This window comes from Sceloporus occidentalis, unplaced genomic scaffold (assembly GCF_023333645.1).
Source record: "Sceloporus occidentalis isolate IW3139 unplaced genomic scaffold, rSceOcc1.0.p SCAF_33, whole genome shotgun sequence".
NCBI classification, from domain to species: domain Eukaryota; kingdom Metazoa; phylum Chordata; class Lepidosauria; order Squamata; family Phrynosomatidae; genus Sceloporus; species Sceloporus occidentalis.
Window position 1 is genome coordinate 4,983,089 of NW_028317013.1, and position 26,371 is coordinate 5,009,459.

The following is a 26,371-nucleotide window of genomic DNA, read 5'->3' on the forward strand; positions in this document are numbered from 1 at the left end:
CAAAGGGAATGCTGTTGGTGTGAAAATACACCAGATGTCACGGTGGGCAGAGGTCAGAGGCCTAGAACAAGGCATGCAATTTGAGGGTTAAAGGAAGCTATGGTGGGAGCAGCGTTGGTGGCACAGGTACCTGAGAGTGATGGGAGTGAACACAAATGGTTGCAGTGATGCCAAGTCTGTGAGGGTAATGGAAAGTTAAAGATATGGCTGAAGGAATTCAAACTATTAGTGAAAAATGATAACTGTGAGTGCCTCTATGATTTGGATAAAATATGCCTTACAGTACCCTAAATTTTAAATATCTGTGGTTGTCAGGTCACTCGTGTCTCAGTGAAAACATACAATCTTCAAAGCACACGTGGTAAATGTACTCATTTATTTGAGAGGGCTCATTTTCTATGGGAGTCATTCGCCCTCTAGGTGGGGACTGTAAGAAATTAAGGGTGCCTTTAAAATGGGACATTACATTTATTGCATAATGTTTTGGGGACGATTTGGGTTTCTATAAGGTGAGATATCTGGTTTTACAATGTAAGGTAATTTGCATAGTAATGCATTACAAAGGGTTTGGAACAAAGGCTCCAACAGAGGTGGGATACCCCACAGGGGGTCAGACAACTGAAGCCGATGTATATTAACATAACTGTGTGCATGTTTGCATAGACTACCTGTCTCCTCCATAATTGGGTCATACAGGAAATGTCTGAAAAGAGGGGTTGGGTGAACCACTTTCTGGGAGGTACAAGGAATTCTGGGATGACTAGTTAGGGGCTGCAGGAGAAAGAGCAGTCTGAGAAAAGGAGAGTCTGAGAGAAAGAAGAGTCGGAGAAAGAAGAGTAAGAGAGAAAGGAGAGTCTGAGAAAGAAGAGTAAGAGAGAAAGAAGAGGGAGAAAAGAGAGTCTGAGAAAGGAGAGTCGGAGAAAGAAGAGACAGAGAAAGAGCGCAGTGAACAGAAGTGTCCTGGGTCAGGAGACTCAGAACAAAGCTGCGCAAGATGGCGTTCGGGAGAAGCCTGTGAGCTGAGAGAGGTTTCCCAAGAATGTGCTTAAGTATCCCTTTTGTTTTGTATTATTATCAAACGTTTTCTGTATGTTATATGTTTTATAACCTGTAACAGTGGCCTAGTTCAATATCAATATACATTTTTCTATACGCTTGTATTTGTGCTTTATTCGTCACACATTCCCTAAAAGAATAACCCTGTAAGAGGGTCAAAATTTCTTACACCCTCTCTAGTGAATAAACCCCAACTAGGCACATAATCATGGGACGAGAGAGGACGTCACCGCAAGCACCACCATATTGCCCTGAGTTCGTGTGTGGGTAAAATAATGGTGCTTTTGGTGAAGATAGAAGACAAGAGAGAAGAGAAGGGAGAAGATAAAAGATAGAAGATAAAGAAAAATACAATGAGGAAGTGGTCTGCAGAAGTGTAAGTGTTTGGCAGATAAGTAGGGAAACATTTAGAGAGTTTGAGAGAGTGAACATGAGAATGGGTGAGAGGATGAGAGAGTGTAAGTGAATGTGGGCCCACACATTTTGGATGAAAATGCTGCACTTTTTGCTTAGTTTTCTTCGAGTTTGTAAGGGGTCTTGTTCAACTTTGTTCAAATGGCAAAATTTACCAAAATTTGGGAAATTTGCATTTCATACGAATTTGAATACAGATGTCTACTGGCCAGAATTAGGCTTGGCTTCTTAAGTAATTCTGGGGCTTTGCCTACCTTAACTTTGTTTAAATGCTCAACTACTTTTTCCTGCATCAACCAATTCTATGTTTGTTGCAATCAAGTTTTCTGCCTTTAGCTTTTTGCCATTTACATGCTATTTTGAGGGATTAGTTGTACTCGGGATTAGCAATCGGTTTGCTGATTTTCCAATGTTGCCTTTTTTGCAGGATTTGTTGGCATGATGGGGGAGGCCTCCAGCAGGCCCCATGTGGCAGTATCCCACGACGTCCAGCGGATCCTTCTCTGGCTAGCTCCAACTACAGTCCAACTGCTGGTTGAACCCAAAAGGCTCAGCCCGAGGGCGATGAACTAGTCCTACCCTGCACCAGCGTCTCCTCTACTGGGCTGTGCATGACACATTAGTTTAATTTGCCTCTTTTGTATTTGTTTCCAAAAGGTATATATTGATGTGTGTGTAATTTTGTACTATATGCTTAAAGGTATTCCACTTGTTTTCCGTGTTCTGTCCAGAGAACAATGAATCCCAGTCTGTGTGTTCAATAGATGCCCTAAACCTGTCAAATATGGCCCTTTTAAAATTACATGTTTCAGTGGAGTAGTTACTAATTTGCTTTATGTAATTAATCTCAAATGAAACCATGTTATGGTCACTATTTCTGTTACGTGGATGTTTGAGACACCCGAGGTCAGAACTTACCTGGCCCCTCAGGTCCCATGCAGGAGCCCTCTCTTCAATGCCTCCTGGCAGATAGTCTCCACACTGAATCCTGAAGCAGCAGACATCTGCAATCCGCCATCCCAAATGGCCGACGCATGCATTCCACCATGCGTTCCACAGCACAAAATGGCGGACGCATGCGTTCCACCATCCAATATGGCGGACACAAATACACAAAGAAAATACAAACACCTGAGGAAGATACACTCTCTGAAATTACAGTATCCAGGAATCTCTTTTTCCAATGATATTCCAAATGCTGCTGCTCCACCCTTCATTTCCCTGGCAACGGAGGCGTGACGGGGAGATCAGGAAGCATAAAAACCCACGACACCATGCCTTCAGTGCTAGGTTATTCTGAGCCTTTATGCAGAAGATATCCCAGAGTTAATATTCCTGTTTTTGTTCCAGTCGCAGTTACCAGACCTTGTCTCTCCTTTGGACCGTTACCTGCGGCGTCCTTGCAACTGTTCCTGACTACAGCTTGCCTACTCCTTCTGTTTAGACGTTCTGGGCCTTCTGTACCTTTATCTGGTCCTTGTCATTGGGTTCCCTATCCAAACACCACGAGGTACTACCTCCAAGCGTGACATTACCAGATCCAAACAGGCATCCATTCTGGTGACATAAATTTGTTATTTGGCAGGTTCAAAAACTTGCTGCTCTTAGTGAAACTAGTTGTTCCACAATTTCAATCTATATCTAGATAATGAAAATCGCCTGTGATTAAAACATCAATCAGATCTGCAGCTTTTTCAATTTGCCATAAAACCTGATCCTCCCCATCAATTTAAGGTTTGGTGGCTTGTAGCATACACCTACCACCTATCTCCACCAATAGGGTCTCCATATAAGTTATCACCAACATTTTCCTTAATACTGGGCTTTAATTTAGGATTCACATATATAAACAAATCCATCCCCCTTTTACTCTCTTGTAGGATTATAAAATTGCTTTTGCAACATAAATTCACAGAAAGCATTCCATGTGCCATCTTGTAATCAATCCAATATACATCAAGGGCAGATCCAGAGTCTGACGTTGGGAAGGGCACTCACACTAACACACACACACAGACACTTACACCAACACAACAAGACACTCAACACTTACCCCACTGGTAACAAGACCTTGCTCTGAATATACTCCATTGACTACAACCCTCTGTTATCTGTCACTCAGCCACTGTCTAATCCATTCAACAGTATTGGGATCTAAACACAAAGATTACAGTTTATTTATAAGTCTTCTATGTGAGACAATGTCAAAAGCCTTACTGAAATTTAGATACGCAATGTCTACTGCACCACCTGGATCAATTATTTTAGTCACCCAATAAAAAAAAATTAGTCTGGTATGATCTTCTTAAAGTAATCCCATGTCGTTTTAGTCTTAAAATCCATGTGAATTAAGATGCTCAACAATCCTATACTTTAACATAGTTTCCATTAATTTCCCCAATACTGACGTAAGACTTACAGGCCTGTAGTTGCCTGACTCCTCCCTACTGCCTTTCCTGCAAATGGGTGCAACATTTATTAATTTCCATCTCTTGGAACTAACAATAATTAGTTAAGTAAATATGTTAACTGTTTTGCTAGAACATCACTAAGCTCTTTTAATAACTCAGGGTGTATCACATCAGGCTCCATCAACTTATTTGTCTTTACCTTAGACAGCTGAAGTAGAACCTCCGCCTTGATAAACTCATAAAATCAAATGTCTGTCTTTTTCCTAAATGAGGTCCCTTTATTTCATTTTCATCTGTAAAAACTAAACAGAAATATTCTTTGAGGCAGTCATCTAGTCCTTTATCTTCTTCTACATACCTTCCTTTTTTTGTTTTTCATCTAACTAATCCTTGTTTTACTTTCCTTTTTTATTTTATCTCCCCTTAAAAATTGCTTTGTCTCTTTCTGCCTAATCTAAAATACCTACATACACAACATACCCATTCACTTACACTAACATACCCAGACAAAGACACATGTTCACACACTAACATACCCAAATGCACACTAACATACAGACACATTGGGACACCTGACCATTACAATTACCACCAAGTTGAAAGCATAGCATCCAAAATGGCTTGGTATGCTGAAGGAGCCATACCAAGGCATTTAGGACAATGTTATGCTTCCAAATTTGTGGAAACAATTTAGGGAAGTCCCTTTTCTATTCCAGCATGACTGTGCCCCAGTGCACAAAGCAAGGTCCATAAAGACATGGTTGGATGAGTTTGGTATGAAAGAACTTGACTGGCCCGCAAAGCCCTGAACTCAGAACTGGAACAGAAATTGCGAGCCAGGCCTTCTTGTCCAAGGAAAAGCATTGAACCAGAGTCATGGGTGGCCAAGGCTCAGTGATGCACATGGGGGGTGAAGGCTGGCCCTTGTGATCAATTCCAACAGATGAGCTAATGTAGCTCAAATTGCCAAAAAGGTTAATGATGGTTCTGATAGAAAAGTGTCAAAACACACAGTTTGTTGCATATGGGGATGCATAGCCACAGGCCAGTCAGGGTGCCCATGCTGACCCCTGTCCACTGCTGAAAGCGCTTACAATGGTCATGTGAGCATTAAAGCTGGACCACGGAATAAAGGACGAGGGTGGCCTGGTCTGATGAATCACATTTGGCCAGTTTTGTGTGTGTTGCTTACCTAGCGAACACATGGCACCAGGATGCATCGATGGAGGCCTCTCCCTGCAACGTGCAGGACTTAAAGGATCTGCTGCAAACATCTTAAAACCAAATATCACAGCACCCCTTCAGAGGTCTTACATTAACAAACTTATCACAAATTAATACATTTCATCATATTATATTTGATCATGTTGTTCAAAGGGAAGAAGGAAATAAGTAAAGGAGGAGGAACAAACAAGAGGGGGCAAGAGGCCCATCAGTGCCTGAATGAATGGTTCAAATCTCATACATGTTTTATACACTGTGGTTGTCTTGTTCCCAATCTAAAAATCCCCCCAAAATGCCCTCTTATTTACAAAATTCTGCTTGTTACCCCTTCTTTTTTTCAATAATCTGAAAATGTTTGTTATCTGTAGATGTTATTTCATTGGTAGTAATGCCATTAAGATGTTCCTTCATACTTTTTTCAGCGGTCTTATAGTTTGCCTTACATATTGTTTTTTCCATTTTTCACACTGAATGATATACTAAAAAAGGCATAATACAGTTCTCGAACTGAGTAATATTAATTTTTTGTTCCTGGATTGGAACTCTTTTCCTTGTTTTACATACGGGGAACAGAGACACTTTCCACCACATTTGTACATTCCTAATGTTTTTTTAGCAAATTTTTCCTTCTAAACATTGTTTACTTTTATTTTGAAATAGGCTTTATGTTATCTTATCTTTATATTGATCCTTTCTAAACTTTTTTCTGCCAATAAATCTTCCTGTTGTTTGTTGCTTGCAATTTTATAAGCTTTTTCTATATCCCATTCTGGATAATTTCATTGACGTAGTCCCTGCTTTAACCCCACTTTCAAATGTTATTATTGAAGAACAATTTCTTTGTAAAGGTAGGAATTCTGCTATTGGAACCTCTTGAAAAGTATGACTTGGATGACAGCTGGTTCCAAATAGTAGGGTGTTGCCAGCTGTTGCCTTCCTATAATTTTCAGAGAGGGAGGGGTAGATGGTAGACGAAGTTAACCTCAATTTTATGTAAATTTACCAGCAGTTTATCTCTCTCTGTTCATGCTCTCACATGGGAAGATCAGCTTTGAATGGAACTCTGGTGATGCTTGTGCCCTACGCAGCTGCCACTTTGTCCTCACCCATAAAGACAAAGGACATGAAAGCAAAACCTGGAATGGTTCCTCCATAAAACAAAGCCTAAGGCTGATATGACCGCTCTTAGGTTTTAATACTAAAATATGAACCTTAATTGTAGTGGCATGGTAATAAATTGCAAAGTCGCATACACATCACATACTCACCACCAGCCAGCTCTGGTGCTGTCTCCCGAGAGAGTTTTAGGGGGTCTTACAGGATTCTCTCTTGTGTATGCTCAGTAAGCACGCCTATCGATTTAAGAGTGGTGCCAAAAAATGGGCCACAGTGGGGGGGTGCAGTTTCTCCTTCACTTAAGTGCCTTTATTTTTTCCCCTACAGGGTTTAAAATAATTGAAGAAGGATTGAATATTTAACTGCATAAAATGTCCCTAGATTCTGAGAAGAATCTTACTCCAGCGTGGACTGGAAAATAATATCTGAATGATGGATTGGCTGATTCAAGGCATCACTGCTGTATTTTATATTTGTGAATGAAAAATAAATCACATTTCACTATTTACAAAATTACTATGAAAAACACACGTTCTCTATATGAATTGCTACAAATATGTTCAGTTAAGGAATTTGTCATATACTAACAAGCTCAGAAAGAGTACAGCGACGTCTTGACACATATTTGCTATGGAGGCGCACAGGAAAAGTGGCTGTACTGTGAGATTCATGTAAGCCTAGCAGACTTCTGCATGAGGAATACTACCTGACACACCCTGGGAGGTACACTAAGTACTACCGGAAATCAGACAGCCAAACCACAAGATCTTTTATATCTTGAGGGCATGTTATTTATGTCATTTGGGCCCTTCTTAAAATGAATCTGACATTAACCTATTCAGAACCAAAGTGAATAACATTGCAAAAAACTCCGCAATATCAAATCGAATTTTCTGAAGCTCACTTTACACTGTATCAAGACTTCACTGCAGGGGCTTACAATATAATATGTGTGCGTTGACAACATGTACATGCAGTTGCCTTGGAAGACAATTTGTGACTCTTTTAATATGAAATATTATTTGTGTTAATGGATGAATGTCCTATCAGCCACTACTTTTCTGGGTTGAGCAGTCTGGTGGACAACAAAGCTGTTGCAGAGAGACAAATGCACAAATGGATTGTATTATGCCATGTCGGTCTGCTTTGAGGGCATTCTTGTAATAGGTGCCAACATCTTCTGGTGGCATCAATAGCGTTAATTGCTGACTTCATTAGCATTGCTATAAAGAATCAACTCGGTGTGGTGTGTGAGCTGGACAAATCTATTAAAAATATCACATGAGTGACAGTAATAGCATAGCTCCAGGTCTGCAGATAAAAGAAGGGTGATTGGAGAAAAAAAACCAAGATAAAACCAAGTTTTTGTTAAAGTTATCTTATGGGATTTCCACTTTAAGTAGCTGGGTGCCTAGTATTAGTACCCTGCCCAGGACCCTATGTATTTATAATGCAAATGTTATTGCATTATAGACATAATTGTTATTGTTCATAGACATTAGTTGTTAAAGTGCCAGCAGACTATCAAGGAAAGGGTTACCAAGATGCATGTGGGTGTGTGATTTGACTGTACGCTGAATCCTATTAAGTTCTACCTGTCTATTGTGCAGAAGGCATGCTGTGTCTACGATCTGGTATGTGATGAGTAACCATGTTTGGGTGTGTGCGTCTGATGAGGATACTGACACACTCCCTTATCACATATATACTCAAGAAACTTGTAGGTGAGCCGGGGTTTAAATAGGAAGCCCTGGGAGGAACATTTCAGTAGAGATTTCAGGTGGAGGAGGAAGCAGGTTCCTAATACTGGATATCAGGAAGAAGTGAAAGTCCAGGTGAGTCTTACTACAATCCATCAGTACATTAACTCATTTCATTTCAGTGCCCTAAGGTCAAGGTTTTATACACAACGGATTTCCTGAATGTTTGCACAAAGAAAACGGTTGTCGAAGAGGGAGTTCCTGTACAACGATACAGAGTCTAAACCAGACATGCCGAGACCCTTTAATGTACTGTAATTAAAAAAAACATTTTGGTTTGAAAAATGGAGTCTATGAGCAGTTTGCATTGCCTCGATGTGATTCTGTCAACTTTTTCTGTGCCAGAATTGTTTGCAGAGAAGGCAATCGTCAGGAAGGTGTCTTCAGGATAGTCTATGGGAACATTTTTATAAAGGAGTACCCTACAAATATCTATGGAGAATAGTCCTTGTGTGCAAAGATGGCATTTTTCATGTTAAAAAAATCCAGTTAAATCTATTTGTTTCTAAACTGGCAACCACCGTGAATCATTTAGGGACACCGGTCTCCTGTGAACAGGTCATGGCCATAGAAGGAAAGTTTTGTTACGTTGTATCAGCTAAACACTATTTCAGTCCTTTAACTGCAAACACAACTCCTAACATCCACAAACATGGTGAGAACGATGGAAGTTGGAAAACAACAATCTCTGGTGCTCCTGTGATTGGACCACCATTCAGCGAATATATGTTCTTTCAGACTGTGGTTTTAACTTGAATTTAATAAACATACTAATAGCAGATATTTTCACAACCCTAAATGTGAGTGGTAGCAATAATAGTAATTAGGAATTGATATAATGTCTTTATGGAAAGATACATTTCCTAAGGTGCCATGAATGTTCTGTAAATACGTGTTTCTGTCCATCGCTGTACAGGTGGGGAGAGTTCAGACCCTTGGATGATGTGGCTGCACGTTATACTTCTGGGTAAGGATAGTTTTTCATTACTTAACAGCGGGTTATTTTTTCTGTACTAGCAGGTATAAGACTTTCTGCAGTGTTCACAATATGCATTGTTGTATCAGACAGTGTCAGGCTACATCATGTTTCTCAATGCCAGTAAAAAATAAAGGATCATTGTTGCTGTAATCTGAGTTACCCTGAGAAGTTTTGATATGCATAGTAAATAAACACTACAATTTTCCAAATATATGTATTACAGGCATACTACATATGATATATTTTTTTTAATACATTCTGAAAATAATTTACAGTGAATATACTTCTGAACAAAATTCAATTAATAAAAGTCATTAGAATCCTTTGTCTGGGATTCATATAACTATCCAAAGCCCATAAAGGAAATAAAATACTGGTTTATCCATCTTCCGTAAGCAAACCAGGTGCCAGCAAACAATGCTGAAAGACTATTAACACAGTGTTAAATGTTATTTATTTCATATTGATGACATTATCAAAATCACCTTTTTTTATTTTCCTATGTTTAGTATTAGTGTGGTTGTTATGTCACAACTTTAGATGCCATTGTGTTAATGGTACACAATGGTTATGTTTTAGTTACATTGGAAACGATTTTTCCAAATCATATTACTGATGTATCTGTGCGGGAACAGCTCAGACTTTCTTGTAGGACAAAAAGGCTAGGCCTTCATAATGCAAAGTGCATTATTCACACAGGTCAATTGGACTTTGACAAGCACCTTATACCTTGAAAATAAATAATATATCTCAAACACCAAAATATAACCACCTGCTGTCTTCGTCATAGTTTTGCCGGGCCTGCTGAACGCACAGAACGACTGTTTTCATGGCGCGTGCTACCCTGCAGTGGGAGACCTTCTTATTGGAAGAACAAACTATTTGAAAGTCTCATCTACTTGTGGGCTTGTGAAACCAGAGACCTACTGCACCCCATATGGAGAGGTAGCTACAGAACAGCTTTCCATTATACATAATCCCGAATTTTGATGCTTGATATAATATAGTTTGTTTTAATTCAGGGATGTTACTAATGTTTTCTGAGTGTTGAATTCACATATTTGTCTTATATTAATACGATTCAAAACACTTACAAGATATATTGCACATAATTTGAGATGTGCAGCTAAGCAAACAATCTAAACGGAGCTGGAGATGTTATCTTGATCCAAAAGACTTTATAAAGTGCTTTAGAAAAAGTGCTTCTCGAATTGCTTTAGTTTTCCAAGGTGCATCCCAAATAAAATCCTATATACCACATGTGAAAATGCTAATAGAGTCCACATACAAATGCCTGTAGCTTTAGAGCTTTAGGGTAATTTCTAAGCCCATAGCTTAATATATAGAAATAAAAATGCATAAACATAACTGTAAAAAATATATATCACAATATAAAAAAAGTCTTATGATAATCCTCCATGTGTTTCGCCTCTATGTGGCTTCTTCAGGAAGGGAAAAAAACATTCATAGTTTGATCCCCACGTCACTGCCATATCCAGCATGGCCAACGTATAACTTCCATGTGTAGGTTTCAATGTAGTGGATGAGTAGTTTTTCTTCCACACGTCATCACGCAATCCAATTCGGTCCATGCATAACTTCCGTGTCCATACATTGGGCCATATACATACATGCAGGCAGATGGGGAGGGGGGGTCATCTATGCTTACTAAAAAAACAATGTATAAATATAAACAAATACTATATATCATGTAAAAAAAAAATTATATTAATGCTTTAATAAAAGCAACTGTGCAAAGGCAGCCCCTTAGTGGATTCATATCATATTGAACATTTGGAGAATGTTTATCTTTGGTTGCTGCTGCATTTGGTTGGGAAGTATTTATATTGTATTACTTGGTGGCCACTTGTTTCCCTAATATTGGCAATATTAATTTTTGCTGTATTGATATTATGGATTCAAAGATCATGGTTGTTTGGAATATTGAAAGAATTTGATAATTTTAAGAAGTGAAATATTAAGATAAGTACTTGTGAACAGCAGGGCTTTGCCAGGTTAAAAACCCCAGTTCGTATCGGGACAAGCTGGCAAACATGGCAAGTCATTTTCTGGCTCTACACCACGTTTGATGACATAAACTGGTTTGACATTCACATTGAATGTCATGGTGCTTCATTCTCATTGGGCCTTAGTTTGGACAGACATACCTTAATGCCCTAGATAACAGATCTATTCTTTCTCTGGAATACTTGGCCGTGTCCATTAAAAACTTGGTTAACCCTTGCATAATACTTAGTTCTGAGAGGAAGCACAACATATAGTCTTACAAAACATTTCTTTTTAATTGCGGCTAGTAATTCAAATAATTTGGAAAATCTTCTTATGGGTATAGCTCTCTCTAGCAATTGTTTAAATTACAAGTTAGTGTGAATGCCACATGTTGACTTCACTCTTCATCTATTGATGATGTCCAACTTTGGATTCTTTACCTTTTTACTAGCTAATGGTATTTTCCTATTTTATATACTTTGCCTATTAATATAATTTTAAAAGTATTGCATAATTATAAGGCAACAAATAAGGGTCAATGATGGGTTATATTAATAGTGAATGAATCATTCAACTTAGCCTCAAATAATACTGATCCGCTAGCAGCAAGGGTACTGAACCTTGCACAGAGTTACATGGGAGGAACTATAGACCTATTTTGTAACTTGTCTGGTCTACGTGACCCTTGTAGAGCTGAATAGATTTTGGACTCTGTTCTGCCAGTCTGCAGCAAATGCCTTATGCCTCACTTGGCCTGTATGCCTTTGCCTTGGGTCAATAAGCAAGGGTTATAATCTAAGCCTTTTTGATCTTAATGGAAAATAGCAACATGACAAAAATAATCCATCATGTAGAAAGTGGCATTTATATGTCATAAAGACACAAAAATTAGTATATTCCCTTCAAGTCCTAATGGCAAAACATAATTATGGATCTCATACCGCCTTTAAACCTTTTGTTCAATGCTTCCTTCCATGGCTTCACCATTTGTAATCTCTGTTGCATCCTAAGTAAGTAAATGACTCAAGGTTCTCTTAATTTTTACTATAATTATTATTTACTATTATTATTTACTACCTTTTCTTGTATCACTCACTGTCCCACCATATGAGTTCCTTACTTTCGGAATCACTTTCATTTCTCATAATTCTCTAACCTGGGAAATATCTCTCCAATGTGCCATGTTCTTATGTAGTACATCACCAAGGCTCTAGTTGATGCATTTATATTGCAATTAAATTGTTGTTATTCAAAATCAGACATTTTGCCAGTCCTTACATTGGTGGTTTATATGCTCCAGGATACAACTTTAAGTCTTGTTACTGAGATACAAAACACTCGGTAATATGACTCTTATTTCATCTTAAATACCACCCAAGCACCTTTCCGTGACCTTGATTTACACCTCGGCCCTCTCAATCTGCCAGATTTACTCTAGCCTTCCAAACAAATCACTCGAGTCCGTCCTTCTGTTTCCAACCAATCAATAATCCAGCTATCCCAACACACCCCTTAAATGGCCCACTTTTTGCCCTTGCTCTTTAGCACTAAGTATCAGAGCCTTCAGTATGACTATACCAGTGGTTCGACAAGCACATTACATTTTCACTATGCATGGATTACAATGTTTATTGTTTCTTCATAGTTTACAGTTGCGTGTGTCATTTTCTACATGGTCAGTTGTAAGAGACAATCCAGGAAACAATTTTGTACATACAGTATAAAATATCAGTAGATTAACACTATGGGTTGAGTTGCAGCAAGGTCTAGAAAGCCAAATGACACCCTGAAACGACTACATCTTGGCAATAATGAGATACTAAGAAGAGCGGCCTGTGCCTCCCATTTTAAGATTTGTACATCTCTACTGGATGGTAGCTATGATAGAAGATATTTTGCTATGTACCGCCCTTCTCTTGCTTCTTGTTAGTTGTTTTGCTAGTATGGATTTGGGCTGCTAAATTCTCCCCAGGTATCAGTGTATACAGTGACAAAAGTTACTCAAAAGCAGGACATCTCACAGGAGATCTCTGTGAACCTTGCTAGATAACCAATGATGGACACCACTGTTAAACCAACTACTTATTTTTGGCTACGAGAAGTGGCATGGTTTTAAATTATTTAAAACCAGGAGCAAACCCTGCTCCTTGTTGTTATGGCGTCTCCTACTAGAAAACAAATAGGGGTCGAGATGAGAAGTGGGTTGTCTAAATATGTTGAAGCATGGGCTCTATAACCAGGAGCAGCTCCAAAGTTTATTGAAAACAAAACACTTAAGACTACACAGCTTTTGGGTCACCATTTTATAGATTTATTAATTTCATTCTTCAAGAGGCTCCTTTAAACAAAGTTTGCCACCATGCAGCTGCTCTGCTTCACCATCCCTTGGACTTTTTTTTCTTACTTTAAGGGGAACTTTTAACTTCACCATATTTACTATAACTAAATTATTAAAACAGCTTGTCAAACCAAAAAAAAGAGCGATGATATACCCTTTAACATTACAGTATATGAAGTTAGCTGTGAGTAACTTTTTATGCTTGTCTTGCACCAAAGCTAATTATTCCAAAGTTCACATCACTCTTATTTTGAAATGAACTTCCTCTCTGTGGAAAAACCCCACTTGGCTGAGTTCTGAATTGTGTTTTTTATACGACACAACATAGAAAGCTGTGTTTTTAAAGTCTCCATACATAGATACAGAACGGGGAAAAGAAAAAATGTCGGTGCGCTAAACTAGTCACAGGCTCAAATAATACAAATATGTAATACGAGGCCTACCAAACAGGTGTAAGCATGCAGCAAGAAACAGTGTATTGGCTGTACAATGTATACAAAAAACAAAAACTGTCTGCGCTTCTTACCCTAATAAAGTTGGCAACAAATATATAAACATAATATAAATGAGAGGTTTTGGTTATATGAATTGGCCAAAGCATAATTAAGCTCACCCGCCACGTCAAGGCACACTCTCAATAGGGTGAGAACCTACTCTCACTTCCTACATAGTGGACACACAAAGCAGTTTATACTGCTACCAAAACCTTATTAATGTGTTGGGGGAGGTGCAATTAAACCTCCTCCCCATTAACCCCTGGATAGCAAGCTGCAACCAGACTGATGAGGAGCCAACAACCTCAAATATGTGCAAACAGGGAAAAGAAAAAATGTCGGTGCGCTAAGCTAGTCACAGGCTCAGGTTTTTTGTATAGATACAGAACGTACTTATTTTTGTTGTGAAGAATGGAGGATTTTAATGTATCCACTTGTCTCAGATATAAAGTTAGCTGGCGGCACACATGCAGCTCAGTTTACCAGAAGACCCAAAGGTCATTGGCTGCTGATCTTTAACCATCAGTGTGTACTGTCTGGGTTTTGTGCCAAAATGAATTGTATCGAAGTGCGCTATTTTGCAAACTCCTTCTCTTTTGGACTGCTTCCAGAGCAAAAATACTTTCAAGTTACATTTTAGGGTGCCCTTTGTTTTCTTTAACTTGTGTGTGTGTCCAGATCCAGTTTAATTAACTCTATAGCTCGAAGACATCTTAAATGGTAAAAAAAAAACAAATGGAGAGGCTACAATCCCATATAGTTTCAAATAATAAATCCAAGCGTAGCTGGGTGCTGCAGCTCCAAAAGGACCCGGTCCAGGTTCCAAACAATGACGCAAAATCAAATAGCTTAGTGGTTTAGCCTTTCTGTTCGTGTTTTGGTTCTGTTGTTCCTTTTGATTTTATTGTCCACGGACGTTTAATAAATTAATTTTATACATTCATGGATATCCTTGTGTGATGCTGGCGTCGGCTGGCGCAACTATTTGTTTTTAATTCATGGTAGCTGAAAGCTCAGTATAGTAACCTATATTGAATACACACCTTTTGGGTGATAATTATATGGTCCTTATTGGTTTTTGGGTCCTGCTGCAACTGCTTCCTCTGCTTGATTACTGCTGGACACTCATTAAATGTCATTTTAGAGGCAGACAACATTACTATTTACTGTTTCAAGTAATCTGAAAATGTTGTTCCATCCTTTTTTTACCAAAGTAGCACTTCACTTGCAATGCCGGTGATTATGCCTACCTAAGCGTCAGGGGAGCTGTAGTTCCACAACAGTAGGATCAGTCATTTGAAGCCCATTGTATTCAACTTATCAAACTAGTATATATCATATGGGTCCAATATGTAAAACCCTACATCTTTGTATTTGGATTTTATTTACACTTACAATAAAATAACTGAGAGATAAATGAGAGATTTAACACATTTTTTTTAAAAAAATTGTCAACGCAGATATTGGATAGGTGTTTCCAAGAAGCTGCAGGTTGGGAATACAGACATGCTTGCAGCCTTAGGGCTGGGCATGGCACGACAGCAGTAAGAAGAGTTTTTCCCCCCCAGCACTTTACATCAACTCTTGAGTACCTGTTCAAAATTACTAACAGTCTAAATCTTCATATTGAACTGAGTCAGGTGCTGTAGGCTAGAGGAGACCTGTGCATGTACCTACTCAGAAGCCCCAATATGGTTGAACCCTCCACAACAACATATTGGTTGTCCCTGATGTCTAGTGGGGAGTTAGGAAATCAGTACCTCAATGGCACCAATAGCACCTGCTGTCAGTACCTGCCCCAGGACACAATGCCATATTCAAGCATCATCGCTGACAACAATAGACAGAGGGCAAGTGATCTCCTAAGGTACACTACTATCTATCCTGAATCAGCAACAATCAGAATCTTAAAAGTTAGCAACAAATCAATTAGAAGGAACAATTATACAGATCAAGTGAGCAGGAGCTTTCCCCATGATATAAACATAATGTAGATGTTCATACATTTATACGGCTTATTTAAAATTTGCAAATAATATTACATGGTTTATTTAGAATATTGAAATGTAATTGCAAGGGTTTTTTAGGGCAAAGACCAGCTTTATCTTCTGCTAAGTATTTTAACAAAGGGTATCACAGTGAGTGTCAAATTATTGAGGACGAACATTGACTGATGTAAGCTTCTTGCTGAGACAATGACTTTTAGTTACAAGGCTGGAATTGGGATTCCATCAGAGGAGAGACATTCGCTTCCATTAATAGACCACTATAATTAAAGCTGCACCTCATTGTATTATCTCTATTTGCTACCTACATCTGAAATGATTTTTGTTATGGATTACATGGTGTTTTTGTGTTCTGGGAACCACCTTTTCACCCCTCTGAGAGGATCTTTTAGCCCACCAAATAAATTCACTGAACATGAGGTTGTCATTGCTGATATATGAAAAACAACTGAGTTTGGCCTCTGGCCTACCATACAAGGTGACCTTGGATGGTGCTAGAAGAGCCAGTTTGACACAGGCCCAAATATCTTACTGAGTTGTGATCAAGCCTTCATCACCTCTATAAAAATACCTGACTCTATTAAACACTTTGGCATGACTGATAATTTTCACAAACTCTTCAAGCTGTTTCTAAATTAGTAACAGATAAGGTAGTTCGTGCTTCTTCAAAGTCTGTTTGCCAGTTTGGTATTTGCATGTTTGGGACTTTCCAGCTGAAATCACATATTTATCTGTGTTTTTTTTGCCTATGACCTTTTTTATAATATAGATATATATCTATATATATATATATGTATATCATCTCGTTGTAGTTTTTTTCTGTCCAAAACTATCGACCCAAAATCTTTTTCTCCAACGATTCTGGTACACAACACAAGTTTTGTTTGACCCTAGTGGTGACAGATCTAATGGTACGTTGTGCTGCCCAGTGTGGGTATAATGTGCTTAATTTTTAATATTTTGAGGTTTAGGTTTCACAATCTCAGTCTGCAGCTTTATGTAACATCAGATGCAGGATGATGGTACGTGACTAGACTGCTTGCTTCACAGTAGTAATGACTCAAGAACAGACACAGCTGACCCTGTTGTAAACCAGCAGACTAATGGTTAGAAGGTAAAGAGATAATTCTGTCCAGGGGAAAGGGCATTATGCTTCAATCTCTTTAAATAAGCTAATTATGGCCGCTTAAGGCGATCCAATGATTCAGCGTGCAGGCAACTGCTGGATTCACACAAGTGCATTCCGCAAAAATATAACATACAAAAAGTGTAGCATGTCATTTATTTGCCACTGACCTTAATGTGCCAGATCCGATTTTCATTCCCAGTCTGTTGCTGTTGCCGTTGCCGGTAAGCTGATGACTTCATATAAAAAATGTATATTTCCAAGGATCAAAAGTATATTTTTCATTTCTTTACAGAAGGTTGTAGTGTTCAAATTGGCTTAATTCCCTTGTGGGAAAATGTGCCCTCATCCCTGGCGTTTAAGGAATAAAATACTTTTTACATATTGCTACTGGGATATACAGTGGGGCAAAAAAGTATTTAGTCAGCCACCAATTGTGCAAGTTCTCCCACTTACAAAGATGAGAGAGGCCTGTAATTTTCACCATAGGTACACTTCAACTATGAGAGACAGAATGGGGGGAAATCACATTGTCTGATTTTTAAAGAATTTATTTGCAAATTATGGTGGAAAATAAGTATTTGGTCAATAACAAAAGTTCATATCAATACTTTGTTATATACCCTTTGTTGGCAATGTCAAACATTTTCTGTAAGTTTTTCACAAGGTTTTCACACACTGTTGCTGGTATTTTGGACCATTCCTCCATGCAGATCTCCTCTAGAGCAGTGATGTTTTGGGGCTGTCGCTGGGCAACACGGACTTTCAACTCCCCCCCCAAAGGTTTTCTATGGGGTTGAGATCTGGAGACTCGCTAGGCCACTCCAGGACATTGAAATGCTTCTTATGAAGCCACTCCTTCGTTGCCCGGGCGGTGTGTTTTGGATCATTGTCATGCTGAAAGACCCAGCCACGTTTCATCTTCAATGCCCTTACTGATAGAAGGAGGTTTTCACTCAAAATCTCACGATACATGGCCCCATTCATTCTTTCCTTTACACGGATCAGTCGTCCTGGTCCCTTTGCAGAAAAACAGCCCCAAAGCATGATGTTTCCACCCCCATGCTTCATCGTAGGTATGGTGTTCTTTGGATGCAACTCAGCATTCTTTCTCCTCCAAACACGACGAGTTGAGTTTCTACCAAAAAGTTCTACCTTGGTTTCATCTGACCATATGACATTCACCCAATCCTCTTCTGGATCATCCAAATGCTCTCTAGCAAACTTCAGACGGGCCCGGACATGTACTGGCTTAAGCAGGGGGACACGTCTGGCACTGCATGATGTGAGTCCCTGGCGGCGTAGTGTGTTACTGATGGTAGCCTTTGTTACTTTGGTCCCAGCTCTCTGCAGGTCATTCACTAGGTCCCCCCCCCGTGTGGTTCTGGGATTTTTGCTCACCGTTCTTGTGATCATTTTGACACCACGGGGTGAGATCTTGCGTGGAGCCCCAGATCGAGGGAGATTATCAGTGGTCCTGTATGTCTTCCATTTTCGAATAATTGCTCCCACAGTTGATTTCTTCACACCAAGCTGCTTGCCTATTGCAGATTCAGTCTTCCCAGCCTGGTGCAGGTCTACAATTTTTTTTCTGGTGTCCTTTGACAGGTCTTTGGTCTTGGCCATAGTGGGGTTTGGAGTGTGACTGTTTGAGGTTGTGGACAGGTGTCTTTTATACTGATAACAAGTTCACACAGGTGCCATTAATACAGGTAACGAGTGGAAGACAGAGGAGACTCTTAAAGAAGATGTTACAGGTCTGTGAGAGCCAGATATCTTGCTTGTTTATAGGTGACCAAATACTTATTTTACCAAGGAATTTACCAATGAATTCATTAGAAATCCTACAATGTGATTTCCTGTATGTTTTCCCCCCATTCTGTCTCTCATAGTTGAAGTGTACCTATGGTGAAAATTACAGGCCTCTCTCATCTTTTGCACAACAGGTGGCTGACTAAATAATTTTTTGCCCCACTGCATAGTGAGAATGGCTTTAGAAAGCATTTCTGTCATAACAGGATCCTTTTCAATGGACCTTTTATAATTTTATAATTTTTCTATGTATTTCTTTTCTGAAAATATATTTGAGACAGGACTGGATACTGCATGTGGAGCAAGAATAAGAGTCTTTTAACAAAATCATTGGTCAACAGTGATACACTTATAGCCCAAATATTCTTTTTTTCTATTTGCAAAATATCAAACTTCTTTCTGTTTGGCACAAAACATGGAAATATAGAGTGACCATCTAGTCTGCCCAACAGCTCACACCTTTAGTAGCCATCATGCAGTCCTCCAAGTTTGAAGAACAAAAGATCAATGGAGTTAAATGTTCTCCATCTACATCCTTACTGTGTCTTCCTTACATTTTACTCCTCTACGCAACAGATTAGGTAAATGATATTTGAGATTATTAAGCAGCTATTACTTTTTTGTGCAACTTTTTTTTCCATCAGATGTTCTCAGCTGTTAGGTACAAAATGTTCAGACTCTCAATTCTCCTGCAACATCACTGCATATTTTATAATCGTTTAACATTTTACTCTTCTTATCAGCCCTAGAGCAAATTAAAATAACAATTTTAATAAAATATTTGTTTTATTATCTTTCCTTTTTCCTTTAAATGATTCCAACAACTAATAATTATATAAACTAATACATTTGAATATCCCTTAAAAATGAAGGGGTTTATCTTGAATTTATTGCTCTAAAAGTAGTAAATTTAGCATTTGCAACTAGTCCTGTAAAAATAATAAAACCCAACTACTACGCTAACTGCTTCACAAAGCCACCTTCCCACTTGTCAAGTTTTATTGCTTCTTGTTATGTTAGCTATAAACCCAACCTAATGTGCTAAGCTCGAGCTTCATTCCTAAATTACTTGCTGTGTCTCTAAGGATACATCTAAATATGTTTTGTAGTTGGCATTGAGGAGTGTATGAGCATTTGCAAAGTAGGGCAAGAGGATGTACCTTTTGCCACTCCTAGTATGTTCTTCCCCACTGTTTTACACCTGAGCTCTTGGTCCGTCAGGACTGTTATATTGTTCAGTGTATTTGTCCCAAAAGGGTTTTCTGCCAGTAAAGCCAAGCATAGACCTGTCCCTTTCTCCATATTCCTATTGACAGCCATAGTAATTACTGTAGAGAGCTACATATGACATTGATATCTTTTAAATAATTATCTTGCCAAATATCAAATGGCTTCTTACATAGACTATAGGGTACAAATTTCTATCAAACTATGCCTGATCCAGGGGAGCACCCTTAGCTGCCCAATCTTTGGAAGCCCTCCATGCTGCTGCTTACTATGATGTCCTTTCCTGGCATTCTGCATCCTAAGAATGATTGGTAACAGGAAAAGTCTTTAAATGACCCATTGAGCACACCTAGGAGCTTAATTATTTCGCCCCTCCTTTTGTTATAAACCTGAACATGGTGCTGCATGTATATATCTATATCTACTTTTATATCTATCTCTCAATATCTACTCATTGTACATGCTACAAAATAGGATGGTGCTATATAAAACAATAAATAATAATAATAATGAAAATATTGTCAGTTGAGACCCAGACAAAAATACCACTCTGGGCAAAGAAGTACAAACAAAATTTATTTCAATAATCACTATGGTATAATCAAATATTCACACATTTGAGAAAAGCCTAAGATGTTAAAAAATAAAGAGATCAAAATCAGCCTTGGGGTAAAATGTAACAGAACTGAGCTATTCTATTGATCCTGATACCTTTGCCCCAGTAATTTACCAAACATCAACACTAGGTTGTCTGTGATTGTCCTACCTGCTCACCTGACTGGTAGGTAATAACTCAATGATGTAGCCAATGTAAGCCAATCAGTTTAAGCTGTAATTTCTGTGTGTCCTAGAGGTGCTTATTAATGAAGTAATAAGGGTGGGAGGGATATGACTTTTTTGGATAATAATTTCTTTGTAGCTCACCTGTCTTTTGATAGACTAATTGGATTAGCGTTTCCACTTGAGTCTTGCTTGAGGCTACTGAGGTGCAGGTTCATCTTGCGTGTATTTTGTGTGGCGGATGACATCTTAATCTTAACTACTAATGTCTGGTAAGTGTAATGAGATAGTCTGTCTGCTTCCCAAATAGACATTTAATTTGGAATGTAAAATACTTTACATTTAGATTATTTATGATAACCTTGCATGTTAATAATACACACTGTGAGGTAATATACAATAAAACGAATGGAAACTAAAGATAGTCCTGCTCACTAGAATCTGTGGATATTTGTCTGTTTTATGGTATATACAGACCATTAAAAAAAAGTATACATATTTTATTCTCTGGTAATTTAAGTATTCTTTTGTGGAGTATACATGCCTTTATATAGTTGACTAATTTCAACTTTTTGTAGTAATTTAGTTTATTATTATTATTTAAGTATCTAGTACATTGATTTAGAGCTTTTGATTCACAAGCTATCCATCCAAAGTTTTACTAGTAACAATAATATATCCAAGTACTTCTATCTACCTCATTCCAACATGTACCCCTAGTAGATCTATATCCAACCATATTATGTTACTGAATTTAGAAAGGTATTAAAATATGGCAAGAAGTCATCCTTAGTAGTCCATGGGTTACTTCTATGTACCAGAAGTTGAGAAGCATTTCAAGCATCAACAACCACCAAGGACCACATTTTACTAAAAGCGCTTGGAAAGGTCCTAAATAAAGAGAAAACCCAATAGCAATCAATGTAATGTTCTTGATGATCCACATTACTTTGCAGGAGAATTGTGATAAATATGGCCTTTAATGTGGATTATAAAAAAAGATTTTCTGCAAATAACATCATCAACTATTTTATAGATGAAGGCTTGGTTTTGTATATATATATATATATATATATATATACACACACAAAGTCATTCTGGGTAAGTAAACCCTATAAAGAATCTTCTGTAACCAGGTGTTATGCCCTGTGTTTAAATAACCCAACAGCATGGTGTCTCCCTGCTTCTGTCCTTATTACATATATCTAATCTCCATTGGTATTGATTTTAAATGTACTGCAATGTTTACATTTTGCAACACTCTCATATGTATTAACAGGTTCTAGGCTTGTGTTCAAAGAGAGCACTGACTAACAGTGTTGTTTATTACTATATTAGATTTAGATAAGGTGATGATGTATTTTGATCATGCAACTTTTACTCTATGGATGGATCCTCGTTGTGTCACATATGCTGACCTGTCTCTGCTAACCTGTCTTCTTTGAATGTCTTTGGGAGGACCAGGGCAGCCTGTCAGTAGCGTACCTAGCGTGGGGCCGGGGGGGGGGGGGGCGGTCCGCCCCGGGTGTCGCTCATCAGGGGGGTGCCGTGGGCTAGGGTGACCACATGTCCTTGATTGCCCGGATCTGCGGCAGCGTAATCATTTTTTAATTTTTTACGCGGAGGAGACAGAGCGGCCCTCAGTCTCCTTCGCGAGGCTTCTAACTCTGTCGCAGTGCTGGCATCTCATGCTGAGCGCCGAAATATGACGTCATATTTCGGCGCTCAGCAGTGAAGCAGCGCAGCGGCAGAGCAGGAAGCAGCGGCAGAGCAGGAAGACTGAGGCATCGTGCTCCCACCGCAGGACTTCTGAATGGTAAGTCCAAAACCTTTAACTACAAAGAGTGGGTAGATATTGGGGAGGAAGGGAGAGGAGCGTAGATAGTGGGGAGAGGAGGGTAGATAGTGGGGAGAGAGGGAGAGGGGGTTAGATAGTGGGGAGGCAGGGAGAGGGGGTAGATAGTGGGTAGGGAGAGGGGGGTAGATAGTGGGGAGGGAGGGGGTTAGATAGTGTGAAGGGAGAGGGGGTAGATAGTGAGAAGGGGGTAGAAAAGGGGGAAAGGTAGATAGTGAGAATGAGTGAATGTGTGGATGAATTGTCTGAATGAGGGAGATAATTAATGAGTTTGTGAGAATGCATTAATGAATGTGTAAATTTATGTGAATGGGTGAGAGAATAAATGATTGTGTGAATTAATTATGTGAATGAAAGTGTGAATTAGTGAGTGACTGTTAAAGTGTTTGTGTATATGATAGATGTATATAGCAATCATACTCCTATCATGCCAAGTCAGCTAGTACATGCTGGAATCTGGGTATGCCTGAGCATGATAGGAGTGTAATTGTTGTTAACAATCATATATATATATTAATATTGTTAATTATTATTTTTTGTCCTATTTTGCTGTGTTACTTACTTTAAATAAAAGTGAGATTTTTTTTATGGTGGGGGTCATATTCGGTTTCAGACAGGTAAATGCTGCATTTTCGGTTTCAGTCCAGAAGTTTCGGTGCATCCCTAAGCCAAACAATGAAGTGGTAGGCCTACACCACATCAATGTTTGGCTTAGTATATAGTGATAGGAGTTATGCTGCACTATTATCAATGTCTGGCTCAATGTATAGTGATAGGGATTACGCTGTACCACCATCAATGTCTGCCTCAGTATATAGTGATAGGTGTAATGCTGTACCACCGTCAATGTCTGCCTCAGTATATAGTGGTAGGTGTTATGCTGTACCACCGTCAATGTCTGCCTCAATATATAATGATAACAGTAATGCTGTACCACCTTCAATGTCTACGCCAGTATATAACGATAGAAGCTATGCAGTTTTAAAGTGTTTGTGGGGGGGTGCCACATACAGGATCTGCCCCAGGTTCCAAATGCTCTAGGTACGCCCCTGCAGCCTGTGTATTCCAAAAGTTTGTGGATCACAGTATTTCTGACTGCTCTTGTGAGGTTACAATATGCTATGAGTTGGAGGGGTAAAAAGAGAGTAGATGAGCCACTAATCAGGATTTTATTGTAGCAAAAGTCACATGGAGAAATCAGTGGCCTGAAGATCTTCAATGTGGTGGAAAGAGTTTCTAATTGCAATGGGGTTGTTGAGAGTGGTATATTGAGAAAGGAAAAGAGAATGAGAAGAAATTACTAGAGAGCCATGGTAGAAAATTAGAGCTAGTGAGATCAAATACTGAAATCCTTCCAGTTGAACTCCATTAAACTCTGTCAACTTATGATTCGTTTGTTTTGGATGAGTGACCTACATAGCTATACTAAGCAGGGCCCGGAATTTATAAGACTACATCTCAAATGACCAGATCAGTTGATTTGCATACACAACTGAAGGGCACCAAACGTTAACCTCTTGAAATCAACAGGGTAGCAGGGAAAGCCAAGCAAAATCAGAGGGTAAAGGCATGAAAGACATAGGAGTTACAGGAGTGAATCTCAGTTGCAGTGTGGTTGTACCAAGCATAAACACGGAGTCTAAGGACCTTCTCTACCAGGAGATGCCCTTATAAAGTAAATTGTGGAGATCAAGCTCAAAAACCCATCTTCTCTGCTACAGTGTAACAGCATACAATGTCCCTATCAGTTCAATAGGAACACATTTCTATATTCCTAGTTTAGCTTTTCAATATTCATTAAGCGGTAAATGTCTAGGCTACATATTAACTGCTGAGTTGTCAGCTTATTTTTTTCATTATCTTTCATTTAATTTTCTGGAACCATGTATTTTTCGATAACAAGTCCTCTTTCATCTCAGTGGAGGGCTTTTAATGTGCTTATGAATGACCATAAAAGCAGAAGTAGCAATTTACTTGGACAGTGAAACTAAACCGATCTTAATATAAATTTATATAATTTATATTAGATAATAAATTAAAAAGAAAACATATTTTCAGAATAAAGAAATAAAGGGATATGAGTCAGATCTAAAACCTTGATGAGTACCAACCAAGGCACAAAAAAAAAAATAACTCACAAAACTAAAAAAATGAAGTTCCTAATCAGCGTTCCCACTTTCTGAAACAACAAAAGGTGTATGGAAAGTAGAGGGTAACAGAAGCAGGGATGAAAAGTTAGGGAGAAAGCAGAGTGATAGTGCTGAATTCTAAATTGAGTAACTTATCCAGTAAGTATGTGATCCCTTTTAAGCACCCGCAGTTCATCGTCCTTCGCTATATGAAGGTTGTTGGTGACTCAGCATCCATTTGTTAACTGCCTGGCATCATATGTTGAAAGCTATTTGGTCCCACCTCTTCTTTCCTCTGGACAGCAGCCAGCTCACTGCTGCCATGCTCCCCATGGTTGGCTGTCCAACCGACTCTATAAAAAAGTGACATGGACAGGTGTTCTTGAACTGGCCAGCTGCTAAGCAGAATAGGCTTACTGATGTAACACTTAAATTTGTAGCCCACAGACTTAGTTCTAAAAATAGTAACAACCATATAGAAATATTTGTAAATGCCATGACTGGGTAGTTTATAATATAAATTGTAACTAATCTGGCCCTTTAACAGACCTAATTAACATCCTTAGGCACCCACTTGATTTTGGTGTATATTTGTAATGCTAGGTATTATCATCTCTTTATAAACTATTTTATTACCCAAGTTATTATATTTATTTTGTACAATGCCGATAATAATTCCTAAAACCTTATGTGGTACAATAAGCGAACTTGGCTTTCATTTTAATTTCTGAAATGTTTCCAGTGTAGATGCGTATTCAAGTGCTGCCATTCCTGCTCTGACCTTTAAAAGCATTTAACAATTAAGGTCAGACGTGGCTCCTTAAATATCCCCCACCTGCAGTGCTGCCGGCTGGTAAATGTAATTATTTTCTAGGTCCTGAAGTGAGCATAGACTGTGTAGGATTCTGAGTCCTAAATACCTTCCTTCCACTATATACTGTATGTGTATATATAGAATTACATTGCTGTCTATCAGAGCTGCTTTCTGGGATGCCTCTGGTGACATCACCTGTTGGGGTTCCCCTGCACAGCGATCAGGGGGTTCCTGTGTACAGCAGAGGGTTCCCAGTTGCTGTAGTCGCGGGGAAAATCCCAAAGGAACCCTCTGATTGCTATGCGCAGTCCCTTTCAGCATACCAAGACATTTTGGACAAAGCTATGCGTCCAACTTTGTGGGAACACACAAGTTTTTTTGACTGTGCCCAGGTACACAAAGAAAAGTCCATAAAGACATGGTTGGATGAATTTGGTGTGAAAAAACTTGACTGTCCCCACATAGCCCAATTGAACACCTGTGGTATGAACTGGAACAGAGATTGTGAACCAAACCTTCTCGTCCAACATAGGTGTCTACTGAATGAATGGACAAAAAGTCCAACAGAAACGCTCCAAAAGAGTGGAAGCTGTTATAGCTGCAAAGGGGGGGACCAACTTCATATTAATGTCTATGTATTTAGAATGCAATGCCATTGCAACTTGGATCTTTGTTCAACTCATGGTCTAAATACACAAGTTTTGCCATGAATGTGTGCAGCCATTAAAAACATGCACAGAATTGTTTTTTGAAGTCAAGTTGTAGGGAACCTTAAGTCTCTGTGCTCTAAGAAGTTAAGGTGCGGTATACACTATTTTAC

At 38.8% G+C, this 26,371-nt stretch overlaps 1 protein-coding gene across 1 annotated transcript in view; it reads left to right on the plus strand.

The window, feature by feature from the left end:
* The first annotated feature begins 8,923 nt into the window (after nucleotides 1-8,923).
* LOC149298371 (laminin subunit beta-3-like) overlaps nucleotides 8,924-26,371 on the plus strand; it is a 45,670-nt gene continuing 28,222 nt past the window's right edge. Inside the window, exons 1-2 of the mRNA XM_089487516.1 lie at nucleotides 8,924-8,948; nucleotides 9,751-9,905. Coding sequence (XP_089343642.1) covers nucleotides 8,924-8,948; nucleotides 9,751-9,905 — 180 coding nt within the window. The remainder of the gene's footprint in view (nucleotides 8,949-9,750; nucleotides 9,906-26,371) is intronic.